Here is an 18495-nt window from a genome sequence, read left to right on the forward strand (position 1 = left end):
GCCTCAGTGGCAAGAGTAGAGCTATTCCAAGGTCCCTGGTCTTCTGTCTTCTGCCAACATGGGTTTCCTTAGAGTCTCCAAATACTCCAACGCTTGATGACGCAAATACTGACATGAGGTGTCAGCGTTGTCAGAGGACTGAGCACTGTGCTAAATCCCTTTACCTCCACAGTGATCGGTGCCTGATTGCGTTGATGAATTGCCGCACATAACGAGACTGCGCAGAAAAACGACAGATATTTCAACCTAGGAAAAGGACGGCAGTGCTGCAAATAGCTACGGTCTCGGCATGTTCAGAGATTTTGTTTTCATATTTTCGAGATAATACAGTCGTAACCGCTAGTATTTTTCTGCTTGTCGAGGAAGTGGGGTTGTTTAATGGCATCATCAGTTGAGAATGGAGCGATGTGATTGAATTAATCTCGGACCTTCAGGAGCTGTGGAAAACCTAATTCGCCACGGTGAGATGATTAGGATCAGGAGAGTCGGCAGTTGGTATGAAATTATCGTTAACTACACTCTCTGGCTTTCTCCTTTGGCTTTTGTTTAGTGACAACAGCGTATTTGTAGTGCTTGAAACCTAGATGGATACTTCACATACCGTCCTAAATGTGGATTGTCACATATAGTGTCCGTCACATATAGGTTACTGAAAACGACAAATCACAAACCATAGTATATAAACTCTGCTAGGGATACAGTTAGTGTCAGTACTATGATATTAGAGCCGGTGTATTTCTATGATCACAGGAGTCTGAAAATTTAAGGCAAAAGTATCTATGGTTAATGAGTTACATAGAATACGTAATTTCCCAGATCTTTGTTTAATCTCAGTTGTGATACTGTGAATAAATTTTCTGTTGGTATCCATAAATATCTTAAAGTTACACAGTTAGGGTCAACTTCCACGGATGTCAATATTTTTATTGCAGGTCCATCTCCCTCTTGCAGACAGCAATGAGTGTGTCAGTCTTTGTCCTTCTGTTCATCAACATGGCCAACCTGTGTGCAAATATCTTTGTTACTGCTGTGGTGAGTATGAATAAAATGGCGTAGTAGCTGCCGAAAGAAAGGTTTCAGCAAAGGTGGTCATCTTATGGTAACGTAAACAACTGAATTTTTTTCCCGCATTCAATGTAAATATAGAAAATGAATGCAGTGCAATCTTAACAACGTTCAGTAAAGTCACACAAACGCTTTCTCTCTCTCTCTCTCTCTCTCATTGTCTGTCTCACCACATATCCCTCCCTTCACACGACACACACACACACACACACACACACACACACACACACACACACACACACTATTTAATGACGATGTAACAGTATCCTGTTTTCCCAGTGCATTTTATTTCGTACCAATCACTATAATTAATCATTCTAATTCCAAACAATCTGGTTACATCTGTTCGTCCTTTTTTTATCAAATATGTTATCTCAAAAATAAACATCTTTTACATTTCATATAGTATTGTTACACAGTACTCTAGTATACTTTCGTGTGTAAAACACAGATGATTATCTAAAATTCTCATTTTGTTGCAGCCTTTAATAGTAATTTTCATGCTTAATTTTAACCTATAACAAAGATTAGGAATGTTAGTTTTTTCGTAGAATATTAGTAAAATTTGTGTAAGGGTGTACATAAAGTCCAGGAACACTTTCAATTATTTATTGCGCAAGAACTAAACGTTGTACGCATGCCATACATACTCCATTTTGAAGAAAAACTCTGGAAGCTCTTTTTTTTTCAAACATTCGATATGCGAACCATGAGTGACACGACAGACGACAATGCGGTAATCGAATTCTTGCCATACCTGTCCCAGCATGGCATCGTCGACTGTGGCAGTTGCTTCCCGTATTCTTTCCAGGAGTTCTGCTACATAACGTGGTAGAGGCGGTACGTACACCAGATATTTAATGTGTTCCCACAGAGAAAAGTCACACGGAGTGAGATCTGGTGATCGGGGAGGCCATTTCGAACTCCATCACGCAAAAGCTCGCTCTGCACCTGAACTCGCCATGTTTGCGACTAGCGCCGACTATCGGCAAATTACGGGACTACGCTATGGCGCTATACATGGAAAAAAAAAGCTTTCAGGGTTTCTCTTCAAAATGACATATGTATGGCTATTTATTACTTTCGTATTACTGAAATTTCACGCTTTGCTGAGCAAAAACGTTATGGCCACAGCCCACCGCGGCGTTGGATGCCGCCTTTTGGCGTTGCGGACACGTGCCGGGGTTAAAAAAGTACGTAAGCGGTGCGTACACGGACGGGGAATCACCCTAGCGAAGACCTGGACTGGAAATGGGGAAATACATTGCCGCAGGCGACTTTGACAAAGGGCAGATTGTTATGATGCAGATCCCGTGAGCTAGTATCTTGAAAACGGTAGAGTTGGTCGAATGATCACGTGCTGCTGACGTAAGCATCTACGGGAAGAGACAGAACGACAGTGAAATTAGCAATAGGCGCCAAATGGGTTTAAGTCCACGGCTCTTCACAGAACATGGTTTTCAGAGGCTTGTGTGCTCAAGTAGGAAGTATGGTGACATGTTGTACCTCTACCGAAAGAGCACAATGCTGGTGCATGCACAAGTGTTTCAGAGCACGCTTTTCATCGTACATTGCTGAACGTGGAGCTCCTCAGCAGACCACCCCTACGTATCCAAATTACGATTGCAGTGTGCACGGGGCCACCGTCGATCAATGGAAACGTGTTGGCTCTTCGGGTTAATCACATTTTTGCTACACCAGGTTGATGGTCATATCTCCACAAACGCCGTCATCGAAGTGACGCGGGCTGGTGGGAGCAGTGTTATACTATGGGAGACAGTCTCCTGCGCTTGCATGGGACCTGTGCTGGTAATCAAAAACAAGCTGACAGTTGCGGACCACCTGCATCTCTTCATGCTTGACGCCTTTCCCGACGGATAAATCATCATTCAGCAATATAAATGTACGTGTCTCGGAGCCAGAATCGTGCTACAGTGGTTTGAGGAGCATTATAGTGAACTCACGTTGATGTCTCGGCGACTAAATTCACTTGATGTAAATCCTGTGGATCACATCTTGGACACTATAGGGCGTCATCACCGCGTATGCAAATCAGCAGCCTGCTATTTACACAAAATACGTGACCTGTGCGTAGACATCTAATGCCATATACCTCCACAAACCTATCAACAAATTGTTGGATTCCTGATACGCAGTATGAGTGATGTATTTCGTGCCAAAGACGGACCAACAATCTATTAAGCAGGTGGTCTTAATGGTTAGGCTTATCACTTTATACTACGGCAAAATTTGGAAATTACTTCAATTTGATGCTATAAACAACCGAAATTAGCACAGTTCACTCGTATTTTGTAGTACCAATAAATCTGCATATATATTCTGTACTTATGTATATGTTGTACCACAGCTTCACACATCTAAAGTAAGAACGCACTCTAACCTGCCAGAGATGAAAGTTGGCGAGGTATTGACATCACAATGAAGATCCTTCTATAAGTAGCTGAAGGCCTGATGATAAATCTGTGCTTCGAAAAGTGCTTTCACAAATTGTAGACATTGCTGAAAGGATAGTAGGCGTATTTTACTATAATTTTTCTACTTATTTTTACAAAAAATAAAATTAAATCATTTCATTAATTCTTACTTAAGTAAGTTTGTTACTAAATAACTGACTAACAGTGCGACAATTATCACCCTGATAGCTGCTGCAGAGAGATGGGAACATTACGAAGGCTTTAAAGGCGCTTTTAGCAATTCCTCCTGTTCTGTATGAAACTGGAATGTACTGTATGTTTGGACACATCGTAACTGGTCAGGTAAGCTACTTATTTACTTACAACAATAGTACTGTAACCTACTGTACCATGTGTTGTCTTCAGCTCTTTTGACATGTAATGCCACTCTCCAGATAAAAACTGATTGCAGTTTATCTAAGTTCTTAAAAAAGGTTCAAATGGCTCTGAGCACTATGGGACTTAACAGCTGAGGTCATCAGTCCCCTAGAACTTAGAACTACTTAAACCTAACTAACCTAAGGACATCACATACATCCATTCCCGAGGCAGGATCCGAACCTGCGACCGTAGCGGTCGCGCGGTTCCAGACTGAAGCGCCTAGAACCGCTCGGCCACATCGGCCGGCTATAATATCTTATAGGAAATGATTATGATACTAGCCACATCATTTCTAATGTACAAACTTTGTTTGTCTTATACATTGGGCAGAAAGTAGATTAAGAATTACACCAAAGAAACGGCTGAATTAACGCAGTGAAATACGTTTCCTCTGTCTAATGTGTGACTTCGCCGAGTCTTTGATTCTGTGACACTTCTTATATAACGGGTGGAGTACGTACCGCTCCTCAGAATGTTTTCCAGGTGTTGCATCTCATGTCTGAGGTGCAGTGGCTTACGTACAGTATTCGTCTTGCTTGCTTGCTGCGACCTTTTCCAGGCTTGACTACCGGTATTATTTTAGCTCCCTTCCGTAGTTTTGAAGGCATCCGGTTTTAAGGCAACGACTGTACATTGTACAAACAAACTGAGTGAACGTGCTGAATACACTTTGTAGAATTGCACTATGAATGCCATTTTCACCTGGCGGCGTTTGGGATTCATATGAACGAGTACTTCGCGTATTTACTGCTGCGTGAAATCCTTATCGCCTTCTGTTCTTCCAGCAATGAAGTTCCTCGCCTCTTTATTGTATTCATTACCTTTATTCACTGATATAAAGTAGTTCAATTTGTAGTTCAGTGTATCCATTAAGTAAGACGTCATCGTAACATCTTGTTTTTTCCCGATGTTAAACGATAGACAGCATTCTATGGATTGTTCCCAGACGTGGAACTACAATATTCCGTCAATTATTGCGGTTTTTATATACAGATGACCTCTGTATATTCTTTCTTCTGATTAAGATACACGTCTATACGTTGATTTCTTAATGTTTCGTCGTTCTTTGATACAATCGCCTTACTGAATTAGTTTTTATCCTCTGCATTATTAATGCGGCTGTCCGCCTTGGATTAATCGCCTCTCAGGCTGTTCGTAATGGCTCTTTCGCTATGAAGTTTTCTTGCGTACTTCATCTGTAATAGTTTCGTAGAGTGAATCTGTCCATGTCCGTTTCCTTTACCACTAGGTACTCAGTTCCGTGTCGATGTTTCTTAAAATCATTGCATTAGTTGATTTTAGATGGTTACTTTCCTCTTCTTCTTTAATATACTCTTCAAAGTTATATAATTTTTTCTAATCGAGGATATGTTTACTGCCATCTCAACCACAGACAATGTAATGTACTGACTGTGTTCCTGTACGCAAATGATAAATCTATGATCCGTGCAACTTCCTTCGTCGCTGCTTTTCCAGCCAGTAAATGATCGTATGAAACAGTGGCTGGGTAGACTTAGATCAACATTACTTTTTTCCATTGCAGCTGTGGAGCGTAGTAATATGACTCGTGATTGGTTCACGATGAAAATATATTAGCACTCAAACATGCTGCCACGTCTTTCCCCCTTGTCAATAGTGGTTTCATCGTGCAATATTGATGATCGAGGTTTACTGCCTATGAGATTTAGAATTCCAACTCCTTTGTTGAAACTAAAAAAATTATATATCGTGTTACGTCTACGTACATTTTGGCTGCACTAAATTAGAAAGACCGTTAGTTAATTCACAAAATATTCCAAGCATTCGAAGACTTTTTTTTTTCAACCCATCCAGTACCTCACAGAGAACAGAGAATATAACACTTTCAGTTGTTAAACGACTTCTAAAGCCGAACTGTACATTTGATAGCAAATCGTGTGATACAAAATGATCAATTATCCTTACATACATAGCATTATCAATAACTTTTGCAAACGCTGATGGCATACAAATAGGTCTAAAATTATCTACATTATCCCTTTCTCCCTTTATATAAAGCGGCTTTACCACTGAGTGCTTTAATCGCTCAGGAGACTGACCATTCCTATAGGAAAAATTACAAATATAACTAAATACAGGGCTAACATATGCAGCACAGAGTTTTAATATTCTGCTAGACACTCCATCATAACCACGAGCGTCCTTAGTCTTCAGTGATTTAATTATTGACTCAATCTCCTCCTTGTCTGTATCACAGAGGAGTATTTCAGACATCAGTCTCGGAAAGGCATTTGCCAAGAAAGTTATATGATACACTGTAGAAAATAATTGTTTTTAATTCACCAGCAATGCTCAGATAATGATTGTTAAATAATGTACATATATCTGATTTATCAATAACAGAAATATTTTTATTGCAAACTGACTTTATATCGTCTACCTTGTGCTGCTTACCAGACATTTTCTTCGCAACTGACCATATGGTTTTCATTTTATCCTGTGAATTAGCTATTCTATTTGCATACCACATACTCTTTGCCTTCTTAATAATCTTTTTAAGTACCTTAAAATACTGTTTGTAATGGGCTGCTGTAGCTTGATTGTGACTACTTCTAACATTTTGATATAATTCCCGCTTTGTTCTACAAGATATCCTTATCCCAATAGTCAGCCACCCGGACTGCCTATTACTGCTAGTACCACGTTTAAAACGTTCGAATGGAAAGCAACTCTGAAAATACATGAGAAATGTATTAAGGAAAGCACTGTATTTATCATCTATGTTATTGGCACTATAGACATCCTGCTACTCTTGTATCTTGACAAGATTTACAAAACTCTCTATTGCTGTTGGATTAACTTTCCTACATAGTTTACAATTAAATATGACGTTTGTTGGAGTACAAAAGCTTTTTAGAATTAAAATTTATGCATCATGGTCTGAAAGGCCATTCACGCTTTTACTAATAGAATGCCCATCTAGTTACGAAGAATAAAAAATATTGTGTATGGCTGTGCTACTGTTCCCCAGCACCCTAATTGGGAAAAACACAGTCTGCATCAGATAATGTGAATTTGGGGTACCTACCAACATCCTTTTTCTTGCACCATCATGTACGAAATTAATATTGAAGTCAGCACATATAACTAATTTCTGGTACTTCCGACAAAGTGAATCAAGAACCCTCTCTAGCTTGTGCAGAAATGTTCTGAAGTCGGAGTTAGGAGACGTATAAACAACAATTAGAGGTGGTTTCAATAAATTCAAATTGCGTGCACAACATTCAAATATCTGTTCAATACAGTGTCGTCATACGTCTATGGACTCAAATGAAATACTGTTTTTTACTTGCATAGCCACTCCCCCACCCCGCAAGGAACTCCTTGAAAAACAGGCAGCTAATTGTATCCTGGTAAAGGAAGCCTTTGGTGTGACGTCACGTGTGCTGCACTGCTGTTGAAATTGCTCGTTATATTTTATAAAGTTTTAGCCTTCGGTTACTTATTTTAAAGATTATTTGTGTTAATATTTGCTGTATAAGTGACTTATTAGTGGATTTTCATTAATCTCAGCATTTCTTCCTGTGTTATTGACTCTAGTGGTCTATTATTCGTGAGTATGCTTACGTCGTTCATGTAAGCCTCGCGCCTCAGTAGTGTGTTTACACTTTGTGGCGGGCGCTGCAGCGGGAGGGGGGGGGAGGGGGGGTATAAAGCTAAGTACGTACAAACTTATTTGTGCACTGCTATACAGTTATTAAATTTAATAGTTTTCGGGGGCGTTTCGTGCCGTTTGTGGCGAAATAGCGATTTAATAAACTTTTGGAAACGTTCACTTGCTGTGTTTTTTAGCGTTTTCTTTGCGTTGAAGTCGTTTAGTATATCTCGTGCTTCAGTTTTCAACTGACGTTTCTTACTGTTTCTAGTGAAATATTTCAGTAAAATTTTCATTCAGTGTTTTAACTTCGTTTAGTGTTCTAGTGGCCGTTTGAATTTTTTGGTTTTAGCTAATAATTTTGTGAAGCTTTGTTGGTATTGGTATTAGCTATGGTGTAGTAGTAATAATACAAGTAGTTGCTTTCTTAGTAGACAGAGAATTCGAAACCACTATTGTTAGTTTTATAAATAGTTATACTGGTGTAACTGAACTTTGGTAACGTAGACATATAGTTTTTTTCACTAACCGTAAAATTTTACCATGAGTAAGAAGTGTGGACTCTGTCGTAGGTTTGTGATTAGTGGATTACTGTGCGGGATTTGTTCAAAGTATTTTCATTGGGGGGAATGCAGTGGGGAAGCCAGTGGGCTTTCTAGTGAGATCCTCTCTTCGGAATGCAGAATCTGTAGTAGAAATGCAGCGACAACGCGCAAAGGAGGAACTAGATGCGTTGAGGAGGGTGAAGGGTGGTAGGGAATGGGAAATGGCAGTTAGCAAGAAGGCAACTAGGAAGAGGAGGTATTCAGACAGTTTTACTTAGCGTATATGCAATAGATCTGACCAACTGTCAGAGTTGAGTCGAGAGGATCCTCGTGTAGTTGTAGATATAGAAAACATGCAGCAGTTCTCAGCAATTAGGAGGAATAGGTTAGTTGCAAAGTCTTACAGAAAGAATGTTCTGCTGCTAGGTAGTCCGCACGGCAGAGGTGTGGGCCAGCAGTTGCAAGAAGCATTGGGGAGAGAGTACCAGGTCATCAGCATTGTGAAGCCTACTGCAGGGTTGGCTCAAGTGACTGACAGCATAGGGGAATTATGTAGGAATTTTACGAAGGAGGATCAGGTAGTGATGGTGGATGTAGCAGGGAACAGTCTTGACAGGGACGGGGAATATGATGTAGGTGGTGACCTGGTAAAGATAGCTACTCAAACTGGTGGCACTAATGTGCATTTCGTGCAACTATTTCAGCATCATGATCGGCCTCACCTTAATGCGGCTGTCATGCGCATTAACATGGGACTGGGGAGGGCGCTGATGGCAGCGGGCATCCTATGTTCCTATCTTTTGCCTTTACGAGGATTTTACAAATTCATTGTCTCAAGATTACATAAATATCAGTATTTATTTTTGCGATAAGTAACATCTTTTTCAATTATTTAGATGCCATTGTGAACGATTTGAATTATTTCACTGATAAAGGGTCTTCCTTAAGTTGTTCAGCAGACTGAAACATGTCCATCAAGGATACATTCGAAACTGCTGCGCACATTCAAAAATTTTTCTTCAGAGACGTCTCGGAATTGAACGATTGGAGGTTAGACTACGTGGAGCAGATGGCAATGGCTGTTTGGCAGAAGCTAGTTTGAAATTAAGAATAATATCCAGATTCTGACTGGGAAATTATGACAGATGGCAAATTACTTATGCTTATAGTTTGGGATACACCTGTTGAATCGACTGTAATGTCAGAGATTCGATTATCTTGTACTGGATCTTACAGATCAACATTTGATGCCTGAAGGTTATAGAAAACTTTTAACCTTTTCATTGTGTAGTCTGTCACTTCTACATCAAAGAAGCGCTGTCGCTTTATGTGTTTGGCAGACAGTTTGAAAAATGTCAAAGTGAACTGTCGACATCTCGTTCCTCCCAGTGTAACGTTTACGCTGCACCAGCGCTTATTGCACTGGCTGACTTACAGATGTCGTGTCTTTAAGTGCAGGAAGTCGTAGACGACACTTACATCAATGAAAAGATTTGAACTAAATTTCTTTATGTGGCCACATGCTTTACAGTTGCAGCAAATTTCATCATGCACTACTATAAGGACTGAAAAAAATATTGACTTCAAATGAAATCTACGACGATTGCATTTTACTGAAATCTTGAATAATGAACTGTGAGGTACGACGGAAAGACTAAATGTGAGCATAATCTAATGTCTTGGACCCTGACAGTATTTCGCGTATATGTCCAAGAACGCGACCATATTAATGCATTTGATTAACAATTGAGCTATTGGGTACGAAGGGAAACAAACTGGAAAAACAACTCGTGTGTTTGAACTTTTGAAACGGCCGAGCGGCAGAAACGTCCCCTTAATCGTTATGCCGCCTTCTTGCGGTGAACATGTTCAGCTTGCTTAAGGAAAATACAGATGTTACCAGCTACGATACACAAATGGTGTGTAATGTATGTACCGGATGTTATACCACTCACCGAGATGACTCTGAAGAAACATTTTTGAATGTGTGCAGTAATTTCGAATGTATCTATGATGGACATGTTACAGTCTGCTGAACAACCTGAGGAAGAACCTTTATCAGTGAAATAATTAAAATCGCTCATAATGGCAATCAAAGAATTGAAAAACATGTTACTTATCGCAAAAATATATACTGATTTTTATGAATTTTTGAGACAAAGAAACTGTAAAATCCTCGTAGAGGCAAAAGATTGGAACATAGGCAACAAATTACAAAGATTGTCACTAGTTTTAGAGAAGTAAAATAGCCGTCGGTGGCAGTTTCAGGTATGCTGTCGCTGAAAGCCGCTTCTTCTGGAGAGATGGTGTTGCTAGGCACGACAGATGAAAGACGGTATGTTGTGGCAGTATACGTCAGCTGCGACCACGCGGTCAGGGATCTGCCATTTGCTCACGTATGGGAAAGCTCGACTGCTGCTTCGATGCCATGACACTGTGACTGTAGCTCTGCAGCGTGGCTGGTCGCGTAACCAGCCGTGGTTTTTGGTTGTATACGTTTGAAAACCAAATACCACAATCGACTACGCGAACACTTTTAAGTGTTCGCTAATAACAAACGAATCGACACATGCACTCGATTAACGAATAAACCATGTACAAACAGAAAATTACAGTCGTTTAACCTCAGATCGTACACACGTCCGTTCACCTCCGTCGCCATCACTCGAATAGAGTATATAGAATGATGATAACAGTAATGCGATGAAATCTGTACAAAACGTATAACGTTATTAATAGAATATAAGTTGTCTGATTGTTGTAATAGCATCCATGAATGAGAAAGATAACTGTGTCCATAGTACTTGTAATGCAATGGGCAGCGTAAACATTCTGTATGAAAAATAAAAATCTTACAACTTGTTTTTGAGAAGCAGGCAAGTAGGAATCGACTGAGCCTCGCAAAATATCAAGTTCACATCCGCGTGGTCTGCTACAGAGAAATTACAATATACCCAAAACTGAATTAACGGTTATCATTTGGATTCAGATACTCTCGCTGCCGAAGAGGCACTTAACTGATCCTTTTACACATTTTAGCTCTACAAATACGAGTAAAATACACTAAAGAGCCAAAGAAATGGGTTTACCCATGCGTATTCAAATACAGAGATAGGAAAACAGGTAGAATACAGCGCTGCGGCTGGCAACGCCTATTGAAGACAAGTGTCTGGCGCAGTTGTTAGATCGGTTACTGCTGCTACAGTGGCAAGTTATCAAAACTTAAGTGAGTTTGAACGTGGTGTTATATTCGTCACACTAGCAGTGGACACAGCATCTCCGAGGTAGCGATGATGTGCGGATTTTCCCGTACTACCATTTCACGAGTGTGCCGTGAATATTAGGAATCCGGCAAAACATTAAATCTCCGACATCGCTGCGGCCACAAAAGATCCTGCAAGAGTGGTAAAAATGACGACTTAAAAGAATCCTCCAACGCGTCAGAAATGCAACCCTTCTGCAAATTGCTGCAAATTTCAGTGCTGACCCATCAGCGAGTGTCAGCGCGCGAACCATTCGACGAACCGTCATCGATATTGACTTTCGGAGCCGAAGGCCCAATGGTGTACCTTTGACGACTGCATGACACAAAGTCTTACGCCTCGCCTGGGCCCGTCAACACCGACAGTGGACTGTTGATGACTGGAATCATGTTGCCTGGTCGGATACGTCTCGTTTCAAATTGCATCGAGCATACGGACGTGTACGGATATGGAGACAACCGTATGAATCCGTGATCCATGCATGTCAGCAACAGACTCTTCAAGCTGGTGGACGCTCTGTAATGGTGTGCAGTGCGAGTCATATGGGACACCTGATACGTCTGGATACGACTCAGACAGGTGACATGTGCGTAAGCATCCTTTGTGATCACCTGCATCCATTGATGTCCATTGTGCATTCCCACGAACTTTCACAATTCCAACAGGACAATGTGACCCTCCACACGTCCAGAATTGCTACAGTGTGGCTTCAGGAACACTCTTCTGAGTTCAAAGTTTCGTGCTGGTCACCAGATTCCTCAGAGATCAACAACTCAAGTTCAAACTTTAGTGCTGGTCACCAGATTCCTCAGAGATCAACAATATTGAGCATATCTGGGATGTATTGCAACGTGCTGTTCAGAAGACATCTGCACCCCATCGTACTTCTACGAATTTATGGACAGCCCTGCGGGATTCATGGTGTCAGTTCACTCCAACTCTACTTCAGACATTACTCGAGAACATTGACGTCGTGTTGCGAGACTTCTGTGTGCTCGCTGGGGGTCTTCTCAGTGTAATAACGTTGTATTTAGTCTGTCGCTTTAGAGAGAGAGCGCGGGCGCGCGCACACAATCACGCACACACACACACACACACACACACACACACACACACACAAACATACACACGCCACAAACACAGCTACACCCCTCTCCCCACCACCACAACCCCTACCACTACCGGAACCATCACCCCAACACCGTGCCGTGTAAGGGGTCTTGCCACTGTTCGCGCAGCTTCCCCCTGTTGGAGGTTCGAGTCCTCCCTTGGGCATGGGTGTGTGTGTTGTCCTTACAGTAAGTTAGTTTAAGTTAGGTTAAGTAGTGTGTAAGCCTATGGACCTATGACCTCACCAGTTTGGTCCCATAGAACTTATCACAAATTTCCAATTTTTTCACCCCAACAACATCGACAACAAGAACACCACAAAGGCATAACAATTTTTTTGTGTTTGCTTCTGTGCTTCAGAGCGAGAAGCTGATGCAGTCTGCTTTTAGCTGTGGCTGGACAGAGTGCGACGTCCGCTTCAGACGTAGCGTGCTCATCTTCATGACAGCGACAGTGCGACCGATCGAGATCACAGTGGGCAAGATGACCAAACTGTCTAAGCAGACGCTGCTTCAGGTCAGGGCAAACGTACCGTATAGTATCTCAAACTCTGCGAAATACATGCAGACACTAAGTTAACGAGGTATTAGTTAATGTGAAAATGCAGGGTTTTCAGATAAGGCGTTTTTCTCAGAAACTTGGAAAATAAAGAAAAAGAATAGTTTTTTTAGACAGATAAATGTAAGAAATATCACACTTCCTGCAGATTTGTGACCATATTTTTTATAGAGGTACTGCTATGAGGTACAATTTTGTAAACAGATCATTCATTCATTCTATCATGCAGTCGACCTATTTAAACTTACCGTGTGTAAATCAGTTCAAACAAAGTAGCTGTTAATTTTAGCTGGGGAGCTAGAAATGTTCAGCGTTTGAAAAGTGGTTGCGTCAAGCTGAAAGTACAACTCAGTTCACCTTCTACACGATCTGCGGTCGAAATTTAAAGTTTCTGGTGTCACAGAACGAGAATCTTCCTCGGTATGCTTTTTGGAACCATATGAAATGATTGCTTACCGGAATGATCACGCACAGACATGTGGTGTGCTCGTATATATTTACGTAGTGTGAAATGGGACATCTATTCCGTCTGCTGTCGGCATCATAGGGCAACTATGCAGAAATGACTCAGACATTAGTGGAAATAGTTTGATCACGTACAAGTACAGATACAACTCCGGAAGTTACATGTTCAGATATAATGCTATTGCGCCTGTTAAATATAAAAGTGGATTCATGACTATCCGATGGGTATTATGAGATTTATGTGGCCAGGTAGGTAGCCTGATTAGATCCTATTGACCATACGTGAGCTTCCATCTATGGAGAAAAAGGTGGATTACAGGAATAAGAGTTACCCAGACTAAGGACTCTGCTACAATCAATCTTACGGTTTTTGACAGGTCGTAGACCGTGGAAATCTTCCAGTTAGAGGGTCTTGTGGCGCGCATGTCACGACAAATCACTTTCACCGTTGGTGCGAAAAAGGTTTTTGTACTCTTTTACTGTAGGAATGGGATTATTGTGTGCATGGGGGTGGAGGGCAGATGAGATTAGTTATCTCTCTTCTAATCACTCCCGTCTTCTCCACAGAAGTTTCTGAGAATTATTCTGAATGTGTTTTGTAGGAGGATTCTACACTGCCAGATTTCTACACTGAAACTCAAATTTCCTTCCAGCTCTTTTAACTCCAAGTTTGTTAACTACATGCTTTTAACCACTTCCCGTACAGCACATGTACTGCACACAGCTCCTGTCCTCTCTCAGTCCTTCCGCTCCTACTACTGTTCGTTTTACATTTCCTCCTCCCCCTTCTCTGTTCATCTCCTCCTCTGCCCTCCCTCTATCCACCTTCAACTGCATCTCTTTCAGTTCATCGCTTCCTCACCCCTCTCTCTCTCACTGTGGATCTTCTACTTCCACATCTTTCTGTCCATCTCCTCCACCCATTTTCTTTGTCCATATTCTCCTCCACTATTCCTGACAATCTCCTCCTCCTCCTTTCTCTGTTTTTATCGTACATCCCCTTCCACTGTCCATCTCCTCCTCTGTCATGTTTCTGTCCATCTCCTTATTTGTCATCTCTCCATTCAGCTACTGCTCTGCTCTTCCATTCCCAACTGACTCCCACACCTCCCCCTCCTATCCCACTCACCCTCCATTTTCTCTGTCCCCTCTCTCTGTCCCTCCCCTCCTCCCACATTATCTATCTACTTCTGGCCTCTCCCTCAGTAAATCTCTTCCTCCTTCTCCATCTTTCTATCTTCTCATTATCTCTCTGTCTGTCCATCTCTTCCTCTCCTCTCTGTCTGTCTTCTCTACTCCGAGCGCTCTCTCTGTCTTTCACCTTATCCTACCTCCATGTCCATATGTTGCCCCCCCTTCCCCCTATCCTTGGTTCATCTCATCCTCCACTCTCATTATCCTTTCCCTTCTTTTTGCTTAGTTACCTTCACCTGCACATATTCCACTTGTAAGCATTCTGATACAACTCCCATAACATGCTTGTCTTGCATGGCCACCGAGATGATAGTGGATACCAAATCTTTTCACTCCTACCGCCACACCTACATGAAGTAGGTGGTTCCCACCCTTCAGTACTCCTTGCCAAATTATAAGCAGCAGGTATACCAAATATGGTAGCACTCAGTCTAATGACTTAGAAGGAGACTCTCTCTCTCTCTCTCTCTCTCTCTCTCTCTCTCTCACACACACACACACACACACACACACACACACACACACACACACACTCAAATATAGTCTTTCATATGTGTATTACACTTTTTCCTCGCTGTTTCGCTTCCATATGTGTATGTCACATACACGGAACACACCTCCTTTTCCACCTCGACCTCGACCATCTCCTCCTCCCCCTTTGTCCATCTCTTTCACACTGACCATCTTCTCCTCTCCTTTCTCTGTGTTCAGCTCCTCCTCACCCCTCTCTATATGACCATTCCCCCTCCATTCTCTGTCCTTCTTCAACTCCCCTTTTTCTCAGTTCATTTTCTCCTTCCTTTCTCTCTGTCCATCTCATCCTACCCTGCTCTCTACTGATCTTCTCCTCCCTTCAGTCTGTTTGCTCCTCCCACTCCGCCTCTTCCTTCTCCTCCTCTATCCCCCCCCCCTCTCTCTCTCTCTCTCTCGCTCTCTCCATCGAACCACCTTATCCTACTCTATCTGTTCACCTCCTTGTATAATGAGTATCTGTCAATCACCTCCTCTATCCTGTCTCTTTGACCATTCCCTCCTTACCCATATTTCTGTCCATCTAATCCTCTGCACTCTATCTGCCAATCTTCTACCCATCAATCTATCAGGTCAATTGCCTCTCCCCCACCTGTCCGTCTCTCTCTCATCCTTCCCTCCAGACATCACTACGTATACCCTCACAGTCTGTCCTCCTTCTCTTTCCCCCTCTCTCAGTCCATACTGTCCTCCTTTCCCAGCTCACCTGTGCAAAGCTGCCCATGTAGCCCTCAAAGACATGACGACATGTGCCAAGAATTTTGATTATATTATAGCAAGCAGTACATGTACGCCGTTTTGCTTAGATCAAACCAGTGGATCAGAAAGAGGTGCTGGACCTAAGATTATTTGAGTGACCATAAAATAATTTACAATGGCCAAAAATAGTAATGTACCTTAGTATCTGGAAGCTAAGAAGAATTTCTCTTGTTTGAATATTCACTGCCAAATTGAAAGTTTGCTTTTAAAGAACCTGATAACAGCTTAAGCTGTATGCTTGTATTTTTTGTGTCACTTAAAAGAGAAACACTCTTAGTTATCTAGTATGCCACAAGACAATTTACAGTATAAGTATTGAGAATAGCTTTAAATTTGGTTGTAAGTAGCATCAATTTGTACAATGTCTTGGTTTAACTTCTGCATGACTAAGCAAAAACCTTAGTTTTTGTTTAATATGTTTACTCAATTTTCTTTTTGGGACAGGTGCTTAATGGAACGTATGCCCTGCTGAACTTGTTGTATCACTTCCATAGCAGTGTATGAGGGCTGCCAAAGGAGAAAACGTCAACATCATTCATGACACACACACACAATTGAATAACGTTCAATCTAATCTGTAAAAACATCACAAATAAAAAAAAAATTGTTGTCGAGTCCATTTCCAATATTCATCTGATGCATGGATACAAAGTAGACTACACTTCATGTTTGAAAGGTTGTATTTGGTTTTCTGAAAACTGTCTTCTGCAAAACCCAATCTTTTTCTGTTTTATTATTATTTGGAAACAGAGGAAGATTGTGTTTTGCAGAAGGTGACTTTTTAAAAGACAGAATTTGGACTGCTGTCACAGAAAGACAAGAAAATGTGCTTCTAACAATTCGTAAGTGATAACTAACGTGTTATGTGAGTTCCAATATTCCAAGTTCAGAAGTCCAGCTGTGCCTACAAGAGTACTTTTATTTTAAATTTTAAGTGGATTTGGGCAAATTCCTATGCAGCAAACTACAATCGTAAGTGTCTTTGTTACAAGACTGGTTTGAATTTACTTCATGTATGTGATATGTAATATACTGAAAATTTTGTTCATATAGTTTATGAGACTGGGGTGAAAATTTATAGATAGTCAGAACGCAACCCATTTTTCTGAAGGGCCACCATCAAAGGATTCAGGAATAGTTTAGTCTGTGCCTAAGTGTGATCAGATTATTAAAATGTCAGACTATCATACTTTCAATGTGGTTCAATTTCATAGCAGATTCTTCTGCTCACTCATGAGCGAAAAACTTATTTCGAATACCGGATATAAATTTTTACTAGACCTTGTATTACTTATTATTCGGTTAGTACCTTGACTTTGCCATAATAGCATCAAAGATCTCTACAGACAAAGTAATTAAAACTTCTCAAGACAAATAAAAACAGTAAAAGTGATCGTAATATTTATAATAATAATTGTAAAGACAACAGCAGTAAGCGAAGGTGTTCTTAATGTTGATCTCGAGACCAGTCTACTGCGTACCGTCATTAAGAAATTCCTCGCAAAATAAAACCTAAAATTATTGAAAATCGTTTTTATTAATCACCGAAAATCCTTACGTTACCAATTTGCTTGCCTGAAATGTAAGCTTGTACGTATTTGAAGATCTTATTTTATTATCACATTCTGTTATTTTAGTTTCGTCGTTTTCGGTGGTGTCTGGGAAAACGAAAAAATAAACATTACTAATTTATAGTACAATCTTACTGTAAGTTTTAGAATCCAGAGTCCATATGATATTTTTGGTTTTAAGGAGAGTGGCGCTGAACGATGAAATAGTCACCGAATTTCACTAAAAGTGGTGCTAGTTAAGTTTCCAATACTCAGCATCCATTCCATCTTCTAGCTTTCTTCAAATTGGCACTGTACTAATAAGACAGCTCATGTGCTGGGGTAGGCTGCTAGTTTGGTTTTCAAAGGTGATTTTGCGGGAGTAGAGGGGAGGGAGGGGGAAGGGGTCACCTCTAATCTGTGTCCCTCACCGAGTACTTCCTACTGCAGTAGCTCAGCTGCGCCGGTGAATGTCGCACTCCACGTTCCTAAGGCCAATAAATGTTAATAAAACCATGTTATGGTTCTTTAATTTCGATGTGGTCTGCAAAAATACCCTGCATTTTTTTTAATAGTTTGAAAATTACTTTTCTGTAATAATATTCTCGTCACTGAAGTCTCCGATAACAGGCGAAAAACAAACACGTACATTTGTAGCTATGTGATATTTACTGTCCTAAGCAGCTTTTAAAGTAATGAGTCCGTGAAAGAGTTTCATATACATATGTTCTGTTACAACAATCATCGTTTACATTTTCATACAAATAAATAACATTTATTGAAGATTGTACAACAGTAACAAATATTCAACTTTCCAAAATTGGAACGTAGGCTTAGAATTGAATCAGCTTGTATTCTCACAGATATGGACGAATTTCACTGCTGTCACTGACTGAGATCTACATATCAGGATCGTGAGGTTATAATGTAAAGAATGTCACTTCTTCATTAGTACGCTAACCACAT

At 40.8% G+C, this 18495-nt stretch overlaps 1 protein-coding gene across 1 annotated transcript in view; it reads left to right on the forward strand.

The window, feature by feature from the left end:
• The window catches only part of LOC126189120 (uncharacterized), a 34218-nt gene extending 17735 nt beyond the window's left edge, over positions 1–16483 (forward strand). The window contains exons 3-5 of the mRNA XM_049930921.1: positions 933–1032; positions 12833–12988; positions 16424–16483. Coding sequence (XP_049786878.1) covers positions 933–1032; positions 12833–12988; positions 16424–16483 — 316 coding nt within the window. The remainder of the gene's footprint in view (positions 1–932; positions 1033–12832; positions 12989–16423) is intronic.
• The last annotated feature ends 2012 nt before the right edge of the window (positions 16484–18495 follow it).

Source organism: Schistocerca cancellata, chromosome 1 (assembly GCF_023864275.1).
Source record: "Schistocerca cancellata isolate TAMUIC-IGC-003103 chromosome 1, iqSchCanc2.1, whole genome shotgun sequence".
NCBI classification, from domain to species: domain Eukaryota; kingdom Metazoa; phylum Arthropoda; class Insecta; order Orthoptera; family Acrididae; genus Schistocerca; species Schistocerca cancellata.